Source organism: Pezoporus wallicus, unplaced genomic scaffold, assembly GCF_028554395.1.
Source record: "Pezoporus wallicus isolate ANWC-B61680 ecotype Strahan unplaced genomic scaffold, APGP_CSIRO_Pwel_v1 contig_7073, whole genome shotgun sequence".
NCBI lineage: Eukaryota > Metazoa > Chordata > Aves > Psittaciformes > Psittacidae > Pezoporus > Pezoporus wallicus.
Genome location: NW_026641326.1, coordinates 2041460 through 2052766, shown reverse-complemented (window position 1 = coordinate 2052766; position 11307 = coordinate 2041460). Strand labels below are relative to the sequence as shown.

Genomic DNA, 11307 nt, shown 5'->3' with positions numbered 1-11307 from the left:
GCCTCAACGAAGTTAATATACAGGTCACTCAAAACCAGCAGCTTTAACCACAAGCACAGGCTTGAAGCACAAGCTGCAGGGTGACAGCACAACCACTCAGTGGAGTTCCACCAATCACAGCAACAGATCCAAGCTCAAGCTTCCACCCATTTTTCCCAACCTGAAATAAACACACTCAGTAATCACCATTAGAATTTATTTTTCTTCATAACTGTGTAGTTTTGAAAATTCTACAGTAATGAAGAAGTCAGGCTACTATGTTCTTGAAGTGTGGAAACAGTTTGCAATTAACAAAGACCATGCGCTACAAGTGAGGAACAGGCCATTGACTCTTCAGCTGGAATATACAGACATGTTCAATAAATACTGATCACTTTAACACTTAAATGGAATGACACGTTCAGATTTCTACACAGTTCACTATGAAAACAGCATGGTAAAGTTACAGAAAAGCTTCAACTTTAAGGATCCTGGTTTTCTTTGTTAAATTAATGACTCTGATTGATAGAAAAGAGAAATGCAAGATCATTTGAAATGAAGTGTCACCTGGACAACTTTCCCTCCCCATTGTTGGTAAGCTCCTGTTATCAAGATAATTTCCAGAGCTGGCAGTTAAGTTAAAATATATAAAAGAATCCCCCCCCACCATTTTCAGTAGTTGTTGCAGGCAAATATATTCATGAATTTGGAATGGGTTTTCAAAAACCATATCTTGACATTTATTGCTTTTACTTGTAAACCTGAAATCCAGTTTATTCCTTTGAAGAGTGTCAGAAGTACAGAGTCAGCGAGATATATGTTTTACTTGTATCTTTGCATTCTGGTTAAGAAGAAAGAAAAAGACCCACACTCGAGAACACACATACACCTCCATCTACAGAATAGCCTATACAGACTAAAGCAGAACAAGGTAAGTCCTAAAGTAGCAGTATTTCAAAACGTCAGTAGGGTAGAAACCCAGCTCATCCAACAAATCTGAAGCCTTTTTTCCTCTCCCATGCCTGGCCATAGTTTAGCTGGTATGTCAGGTGGTTTGGCTCTCCTGCAGAGAGGAGCAGCTTCTATAGATCCAGATTTCGGAGAGACAAGAGATGTGTTTTACTGGAACTGACAGAGGCACAGTGCCATGAATATTCTTCATGCTTAGATCTATTTAGGTTGTTTCCCAGCTGCTAAAGGAGGAATGTGAGCTGAGGGCAGGAATCCATTCTCGTTACAAGTACTTCATGGTTTTACCACCAGTTCACTAGCAATGTAGTCTCAATACAGACCACTCAAGTGAGGGATATGGAGGATGCAAGAGACCTACTTGAGACACTCCAGCTCACTTTAAGCATTGCCAGCTTGAAGGTGTTACCCAGCAAAAACTGCCTAAACTGCCAACTTGCAGATCTGAGGTGAAAAGGGTGTACTTTTAATAGACAAATTTGCTACAAGACAGTTGGAGAGACTGCATTCCATAGGTTTCTGTCTCTTCTTCTTCTACCCTCCAGAAGAAGAGACAAGCAAATGCTTTTAAGTTAGTATGTATTTGTGTAAACACCAGAACATTTTGCTATACAATAGAAAAAGACTGCTGCTTTTATGTTCTTAGAGGAGCCCTGAAGACATCGGAACACCTGTATCCTGCAATTATTAATCTGTACCACGTGCATTTCCTGTTTTGTACACAAACTGAAAGCAAGCTTGAACAATAGTAAATAGCAACTACACTCCTGCAACAGGTAAAAATGCTACGTTGCAGCTGCTTACTCCTTTGCTTTAGATATGTAGTCAGCCAGTTTGTTGATGCTATCCTCTTGCTGTTCTAGAGCATCCAGTATGATGCCCATCGGGGTCTTCTTCAAGCCTATTCCTTCCATCTTGTTCTCCAGCTTGTTCTTTATGTTCCGAAGCCTCAGAGAAGCATGGACAAACATCACTGCATGACAGAAACAATTATTAATAATTAATGCCCAAGGAATGCATAGTTCTTGCAGCACTGCAGCACTCCAGCACCATGATGGCACTGGAAGAAGAGGAAGTCTCAGTGACCACTTAAATAATTGCAGGTACCCACTTAATAATGACATTAAAGATGGCTTGTGCTGTTTTGCCTCCCTCCCTGCCCAGCTTTGTTTTGAGGTCATTTAAACAGAGGTAGTGAAGGCAACAGCCAATTTAAACTCTGCAGACTTAACTGAGAAAGCCCAAGTCACATCCCCTTAGGCCCCCAGAGCAGAAGAACACTTACAGAGGAGAGGAAGCGTGATCCCAAACATGAACACCATGACATCTCCCAGGTAGGAGATCAAGAAGTAGCTAGACAGCATAATGACCACTACAAATGAAGTTGGGTACTGCTTCTTCAGCTTGCGGAGGATATCCTTATTGTGCGATACCCACACAAACCCCATGAATACCAGCACCACCACAGTACCACCAATGAGCATATTCAGGGGACTCAGAAATCTGGAGAGGAGAAATAAGAAAACAGAAGTAAGTGTCTCATTTCGGAGCCTTCATGACCTGTGTTCATATAGCAAACATCTAGTTCACTGGTAACCTGTTACTAGGGAGGTAGGGCATTAGGAATTCAGTTGTTGCTGTCAAGACCTTTATCAGCATCTACTTTTTAGGCAGAAGCCAAATAAAGCAACAAGTGCAACTGATCAAGCAACCCTTAGCAGTGAATTTAGAAGTTTAGATAATATTTTGTCTTTATGTTCTCATCCTGAGCATAGCTGAGGATAATGACAGTTTCTGCAGCACCTCATTGATAGCAGCAATCACTACCAGGACCCCTCCTACCTGTGCAATCACTACATTCATTTGATATCAGACCCAGCAAATCCCAAGAGCAGATGGAGCCAACAATCAGCTTCCCAAGGGATTGCTCTGCCTACACATGACCAAAATCAGGCTCAGCCCAGACCTTCAGATGAACTAGCTTTTCAGATTATCTCATCTGGGTTTGCACAATAGGAAAAGTAGGGGAACATTGAGTAAAAAAAAAAAGTTACTTTACCATTTCTTATTTCTGAATAAGCCTTTTTGCTTTACACCCAAACAAATGATTTTGCGAACCTGCAGAAGGAGCTTACCACTGTCAGCACAAGAAATGTAGCCCTGTCCCAAGCAAGCATGCCTAAGAGTCAGAAGGAACTGGAGTACGGGTCAAAAGTGGAGCCAGGCCTGGCAAGAGAGTCATTGCTGAGGTTTGTGTTCTATTATAGTTACCAAGCAAACCAAGCTACCAAGTGGATCAGCTCTGGACTATAAACAGCAAGTCCCATTTTTGGGCCAGGGCAAGAACATCACCTGCTCAAACCACTTCACAAGTATTAAGAGCTCGTTGAGAGTCAAGCTTTCAGCAACGACTTTGCTTAGCGGTACTCACATAAAGTCCAGGCTCCATTGTATTTATTTATACTGTAATAAGTGATGTGATTTCATGTGCATTCTGATTTATTTGCTTATACGTGCACAGATTTAGTTACACAGCAGCTGAGGGCTCTGAGTTGCTACAACTACGACAGTAGCATAACACTGCCCTGCTGAAGCCAGATGTAGTCAAGATCTCCTCTTGTAGACTTTACTGTTCCAAAGCTAACAGGCACAATGACTCACCACTCCATCCCACTGCTGAGGAGGATGCTTTGGTTTGTGGTCTGTGCTTCATATCCGGCATCAGCAAAAGAAATCTGCTGCTAGACTGGTATGCCAACACCCTATCTGCTGCACCAGAGAACATTCTCCTAGAGAAGGAAGAATCCCAAAGCACTGTTTCAGAGGACAGACTGGCTCTTGATTCTTTACGTCAGTTGTGCCAACAGGAGATAGGACAACTGCATAGAAAGAGATTAAAATTCAGACTAGTTCCCCACCTGCTTCTGCTACTCATGCTGAAAAGCCAACAGGGCTTTTTGGAAGTGGTGACAGGGCAGACTTGCTTGTTGCATCTGAGTCACTCCCTGTAGCCAGCCAGATTATATTTAGCTCTGAATTGTCAATCTAAATTTTCCAGGCTGGAAAAAGTGAACAGCATTGCTCTGGAAGGAAGTCGGTTTCATCTGTGCTCCTCTGCAGCAGGAGAAGGAGGGTGACTCATGACTGGACCACACTAGCGCCTGGCCTATATACGCAGTACAGGACCTATGAGATTCTTAAGGCAGAGCTCACCTCCACATCACTGCTATCTTGGAGCAGAAATGGCCAAACTTGCCCAGGCAACTCACAACCAATTCTTTGTTCCCAAAAATCTGTGCAAAAGATAACCCTGGAAGCAACAAAGGAATAAACAAAACTCCCCTCTACAATTTTCCTGTGTCTGTTAAATACTCTCAAAGCTTTATTTTCCCTACTCTCATTACAACTTCAGAAACTGGTGGTGAAGAGTAATTCCTCTGTATTTTTAAGGAAGAAACCAAAGACTTCTCTGTTCTATGCTTCTTTCTGGCACTACACAGGTTCTGTATAACTGACTGGGATATGAAGAAAAACAATCCAACAATCAACCAAAAACCCAGCACACATTTGAAAGTTCACACTTTCCTGGGGAAAGTTATTTGAATTACATGTTTTCTGAAGTGGGCTGCATTCCAACGGGTACAAGGAAACAGTGAACATAAGTATCAAATGAAGTTATTCAGAGCCACATGAAAGCAGATGGGGATAGCAGTTGCCACTAAAAACTGGTATTCAAGTTATCAGCCATGTGTCCACAGACTTCAGTACTGTTGATGATGGTACTGGATAGGGTGTCATATACCAGGCTCCCTTTTACTGCTTGACTCGCCCACAGCATAACTTGCAGCACTAAGATTCTCATAGAAATTCATATACAGAAACTTCTCCAGCAATGGCATTTTTTGGGAAGGCAGACTTCCATTACCCAGTTTTGCTCATCTCTGTTGGCACACTGCTCTCAATAACACAACAGCTGAGGACAAACAAGGAAAAAACATGAACATGTTTTAGAATGCCAGTGTCTGGGGAAAAAGAGCTGTACAGCAGCCCAGGAGTCACCTTATAGTTGAACCACCAAACTGCTATTAGCCTTACTTATGTAGAGATCAGAATACAATATGCCAAATTTATGCTCAGGCAAGAAGACTGGAAGGCTTTCAAAGCTGCAGAGCCAAGGTAAGTGACCAGCCATTACATATGTTACAAGATACTTTCTAAATATAATTCCCCTTAGGAGGGATTTCAGACCTCTCAAAACCCTAAAAATGCAATGCACGGCACTATTAGCATGGCAATGGTGTGGTAACTTGAGTTTACATTGCTCAGATGACTTAGGGGTAGAAAAACTCTTTTGGGGTTGAAGAAGAAAACCACTAGCTTTCATGACTCTGAAAGGACTCAGTATGACAGGACTAAGTAGTATTTGGGGTGCTAACAGCCCAGAGCATCTTAGCTGGATGATCTCCTTCACTGCCTTCTGTATAAGACAGGTTACAACCCTGGTAGGATGCTGTGACCTCCAGTACAGCTGAGACAAACTGACAAGGAAAAAGCTGTCACCTAGGTTCAGTTCCAGCAATGCTGCAGGGCAACTTGCAATTGCACTCCTGCTGCCCTTCAGAGATCCCTTCCGAAATCTGCTTCGATACAAAGTAAAGAGATGGGGAAAATAAATAAAAGAAACATCCTGCCTGGCTGCAGGAACACAGGCCTTGTCCTGCGCCAAGTAGGAACATAGGATACTGTGTTTGGGAAGTAGGAGCAGAAGATGGCAGAGATGCTAGCACCTAGGGGTGCAGTTGGGTGGAAAGTACTGACAGCTACCTCTGGCCAGTAAAACAGATTAAGATGAGATACCTTTTTTTACTGGATTCATGTTTCTGTATTCTGTCCTTACATGTATCATCAGATAGGTTAAATTTGGTAGTTGCAGGAAAGCCCACAGAAGCCCTGCTTTCAGTGACTTGTCACATCGCTTCTTTTTGTCAGGTAATTTCATGTCTGCACACCTGTGCACAGCCTTAGAGCAGAAAAGCAGAAAAGGTGGCAAGTTATTTGAAGAATATATGGCTATAGCACAGGGGGGAAAAAAGAGCTGGGAAAGACACAGCCTTCATGCAAGACACGAAGCTTCCTACAGCATGAGCCCAGAAATAGGACAGACCACATAAAAAGCAAAAGCAAGTTAGCTTCATCCTTAAATCATCTCCATTTGGGATGACTGTCTCTGGGTAACTATTCAGCAGCTGCTGCCACATCTGTTTCTCTTGCATGTGACCAGGCAAGTCTGAACAAAAGCCCTGAACAGAAGACTTGCAGTCTTTGAGAACATCATCTTTTTACACAGAGCAGCTCCGTTAGGCCATTATACCAAACAAGCATTAAAATTCACTTTTAGAAGACCTTTTTCTCCATCATGTTCTGAGCAGAGGGCAGGCTGGAGCACTTAAATGCTTCCTTCCTCATTTGTATTCATTTAAATAGCTTTAAAGATAATGTTCTGCCTCCTCTCTCTTCAAACTTTAGCTTCACTGCAGTTATATAACTGTAACTGGAGGTAGCACTAAAACTATATATGGCATATTGTCCCAGGTGATGGCCCTCAGCATCCACAGATAAAGTAATGCTTCTGTACTTACTGTTGCTCACTTGCATTGCTTTGAGGAGCCAGATTCCTTCCTGTAGAATTCCTAGATCTTCATGAAGTTATGTACTAATATCATTAGACAATGTATGTTTTAAAGCAATGTGTTTTGCTCACTCATTCTTAATCTTTCATCATGCATTTGAGAAACTGCTCTGGTGTATTTGCTGCTCTGGTGTCTTTGTTTTGGCAAGGGAATTGCTACCAGCACGTCAGCTCAGGTAGTGGTCTGGGGAAGGAGAAGAGACACACACTCATTGATACGGGTTTGCGGAGATGGACTGAAGGTGTTTTAGAGAAGTGGCAGAGGTAAGAGCCATCAAACCTCAGGCTGTGCAGAAGACATGCCAGAAGAGAATGAAGAGTTTCTTAGATGCAGCACTCTGACGTCCACCTTTTAATACTGTCAGATTTAGAAACTAATTTTTAGCAACTACATGGCAACAAAAGCCTAGAAGAAATGCCATCAATTTAAGTAGTTAAGTTTGAACTGCAAGACAGAGCTGCCTTGTTGGAGTAGGTGAAAGCATGGACAAATTCCACTTATTAACCAAAGTGATTGTTCGAGGGGAGCTGCAAACTGCTGTGGGAGGCACTCATTTTAATAAGTATCTGTACAGCACACAATGGCAGGGCCCTGGCTCAGAGTAAGAACAGGCAAACCAGGTCCTGTGCAGCTGGGAGAAAGGGCACAATTTGACTTAGTAAAGATCTTGGGTTGTATCAGCAGTCTATTGCAAAAGAATTGGGGAAGGGGAAGAGGAAGAGGGAATAGCATGCTAGTTAAGATTCATTCCTTAAGGAATTTGGAGGGTGGGTGGAAGAGACAAGGCTGCTACCACCAGCCTGTGTTAGCACTAACTAAGTTTCTTGTTCACTGATTTATTTTTTACCTAGTCCTGTAGGCTGAAAGTAAAATCTACATTATTGCAAAGCACAGAACATCATTTACATGTAACAGGAGCTATCAGAGAAGGTGGATGGAAGGAGAAAGGCAGGCAAACGATACAGCAGAGACCATTACAATTCCACTCACTCGTAGTAAGGTTATTCCATACCATGTAGAGAGACAGTAAAAAGCTGGAGAGGTGAACTTTGTTATAATAGAGGCAGTAAACTGAAGCTGTGGCAATAAACACTGTACTTCCAGTATTAAGAACACTCTAGGCTATGATTTCCACGTCAGCTAGCACCACCACAGCTACCAAGTATTACAATAGCTGAAAATACCATTTCTGTGTTACAAGTCTGTGTATATAATTAGATGGTTTAAAAACAGGTACAGTTGGTCACAGGTAAGTTTAGTTCTGATCACAGGAAGACCACTCCATCAGCAGTTTCAATAATCCTGCTGTTAGGCCTATGTACAACCCCGGAGTTCCTAAAAAGCCATGATTCACCACTGATCACTCAGGGATTCCTGCCTATTGCAGAATGAAGTGCAAGACAGCAACTTAGTCATCAATTTAAATATATTGGGAAAACTTACTTTACCTTTCTCTCAAAAGCAAGTGAAAAATCTAATTCAAAACAGGATAGTTTCTGTTATCCTGTTTCCTTTAGAGTTCTTCTCCCACGCTTTTTTACTTCAGTGTTGTAAGAATTGAATTCATCACATAAAAAAGGCTCTAAGACAAAAATCTCATTGCAGGTTTTCCTCATCTGCAAGTTTTCAGTTCAGAGGGCTACCTCTCAATGTTAAGATATTAGAATTGCAGTTCTGATATTATTCTTCATCTCCTGTGGCTCTCTTCCTCCTCCATCTCCCAATCCAGGAAAATAGGGGGAAATAATCTGAAGATGTATTACCCTTGATCTGAAGAGATTGGAGTTTATAAGGAGGAATTTAGGAGACTGAATAAAAGCTGCTGCCATCACTGTTTTCCAAGCAGAGGTATCAAAACTGTTTACATTCTTTCCCCCATCTTGGGGAGAAGAGCTGTCCCCCTACTTTGCAAGCCCACTGTGATTTATCTACTCATTTAGAGCTGGCTGCAGCATCGTGCTGCTAAACAATTGTAGATGAACACAGTATTTTGGACCAAGGTGTTATAAGAGCAGTAAGACTGCGGAAATCTCATTTTTACTAGCTTGTTCTGTCAGGCTCAGGTTTCCTGCAGAGAATAGGGAAATAACCTTATAATCATCCTTTGAGTCAAAGCCTATGTGACTTTTCTTCAAGTATTGCTTTAGGGTCTTTGGTGAGAAAGCTCTTAAGCACACATACAGCAGAAGCTGATGATTAAGCTTTTAATATGGCAACTGGAATACTTCACTCTTAACAACAAACAATGCACAAATGCAAATGCTTAAATTGGAGAGTTGCCCAGCCATTAGGCCAGAATGTTTTTGGCTGTAGTGCATCGCATCTTATCCTGCAGAGGCTTAAAATTCTTCCCCTAAATCCATTCTTTTTGTTTTTGCTAAGCAGTCAGCATCTTGATAGGGCTCCTGAAGCTGCTGACCCAGTATCTAAGTTGATGAAGATTCTCTGGGTTGCAGGGAGCTTTGGCCTGTGATCCATGAAAGGACAGGCTGAGAACGCTGCTTTTTCTTCTTGATTCATACAGTAGTGGAGGTCTGCATAGTGGCATGGGCTTTCTTCTTAATTTTGTTGGGGATATATTGCTCTCAGCTTAAGCGGCCACACTGGACGGATTTAGTGAGGAAGCACAGATCACTGCGCAGGATGCAGCTCAGTTTTGCAGACAGCAGCAGCATTCGCACGCAAACCCATTGCTACTTTCTGCCAGCGACAAGCTGGGGGTGCCTGGAGCCCGTTCCCGTGGGCAAAGAGAATGATGAGCAGTCCGTGGAAGAGGGAAAAAAAAGGGAGTCCTCCGACCCACCAGTAAGTAAGTCCTACACCCTCCTTCTAACTCAACACGCCCCATTTCCACAAGAGAGGCTGTAACCAAGGCCTTAATATTTTAAGCGACACAAGGTAAATCAGAGGCTTAAGGAGCGGCAGCGAAAGGCAGCTCCCTACACCCCAGCATCCCACCCGGCAGCGCAGCGCGCAGGGCCTACCCCTTTCCCATGTCACCGGGCCGAGACGCAGCGCCACCCGCCCGGGGAATGAGGCGTCCCCCCAGGGAACGGGGCCTGCCCGGCCCGGCCCCTCCCCGCCCGCCGCTGCCGGAGGGAGATCCGAGCTCACGCACTGACCCCACGATGGAGACGACAGCGGCGGCCACCATCAGGTAGTTGGTCTGGTAGTAGAGCAGGTTGCTGACCACCCGGTTGTTCCATTTCGAGATGTCCTTGAAGTCGGGCCGGGCGAAGCGGTCCGAGCCGGGGAAGAAGTCGTCCCAGGCCCGCAGCGGCGCCACCTGCACCTCCATGGCTGCCGGCACGCCCCGCCGCGCAGGCCTGAGAGCACAGCGGCACCACCCCGGGGCGGCCCCGGCCCTTCCTTCGCCCGCCGCGGGGAGTGAACGCCGCGGAAACCGCGCAGGAGCGAGCAGCAGCGCAAGCGAGAGGCGTGTGTAGCGCTGCGTGCCCAAGAGAGGCAGCTGCTGCCGGCAGCGGCCGCTGTGTGGTCATGGGATCGCGGCAGGGTTTGCGTTGGGAGGGACCTCAAAGCTCATCCAGTTTCCACCCACCTTCCACCAGAGCAGGTTGCTCCAAGCCTCTGTGTCCCACCTGGCCTTGAACACTGCCAGGAATGGGGCAGCCACAGCTCCTCCGAGCACCCTGTACCAGGGCCTCAGCACCCTCACAGGGAAGATTTTGTTTTTCTAATGTACAATCTAAATCTCCTGTCAGTTTCAGGCCATTCCTACTTGTCCCTCTCTACATGCCCTTGTCAAAAGCCCCTCTCCAGCTTTCTTGTCAGCCCCTTTAGGCACTGGAAGCTGCTCTAAGGCCTCCCCAGAGCATTCTCTTCTCCGGCTGAACAGCTGAAGCCCAGCTCTCTTAGCCTGTGCTCTCTCACCATAGCAGAGGTGCTTCAGCCCTCAAAGCACCTCCATGACCACCTCCAGACTCACCCCAACACCATTTCCTCAGAAAAATATGACATACATTTAACATTCAGTGACAGATACAGTTCACATCCTCTGTTGTGGGCCGAGCATGGAGGAGGGGGCCATGGAATGTCTGACCCAGCCAAGGAGGCACTGGGGGGATGTCAAGCCATCACAAGGTGGTCCTGCGATGGGATGATTGGGCCCTAAACCTTCTGGCTTTGAAGGGGAGGGTCATTGCCAGCAGCCACAGTGGCTTGAACCCCATCAGTCCATGTAGAAAAGTTGTTCCTTGAGCTTTCAAACTCCACTGGCCCATCTGCCTCCTACCCAGCGCTTGGAGGCCACTACTTGGGTTAGCTGTGGGACCACAGGCTTCTGCGTGCAGGCTCTGGTTGATGCAGCCCATGGACCGGACTCTGCCTGGGGAGAGCTGTGAGGAGAAAGCTATTTGATAATGCAGCTCGGGTGCAGGAGTCACCCGGCCAGGCAGAGGCCATGTTCGGTCTCCGGTCTTCCCGTGGGCTTAAAGCACAGCGACCACCACACACGCTTTGTCCCTTGGGAAGCCGTCCAGAGCTCCTGGGAAGCATCGGGGATATGGGCGTCGGGAGAGCCTTGGGGACCCGGGGCCAGGCGCTTGGGGCCGGAGAGAGAGAGGGAGGGAAGTGGCGGCGTGAGGCAGGTGTGGCTTCTGCTGCCCGGTCTGTACCTCCGGGCCCAGCGGTACCCCGCCTGGTTGCCATG

The 11307-nt window shown here is 45.5% G+C and overlaps 1 protein-coding gene across 1 annotated transcript; it reads right to left on the bottom strand.

Moving 5' to 3' along the window:
* Positions 1–179: 179 nt before the first annotated feature.
* ARL6IP5 (ADP ribosylation factor like GTPase 6 interacting protein 5) lies at positions 180–10134 on the bottom strand. Its single transcript, XM_057422908.1, has 3 exons — positions 9761–10134; positions 2234–2451; positions 180–1921 (listed from the first exon to the last, which is right to left on the bottom strand). Exons 1-3 carry the CDS (start codon positions 9934–9936, stop codon positions 1749–1751), a joined length of 567 nt encoding a protein of 188 aa, XP_057278891.1. The 5' UTR covers positions 9937–10134; the 3' UTR covers positions 180–1748.
* Positions 10135–11307: the final 1173 nt, after the last annotated feature.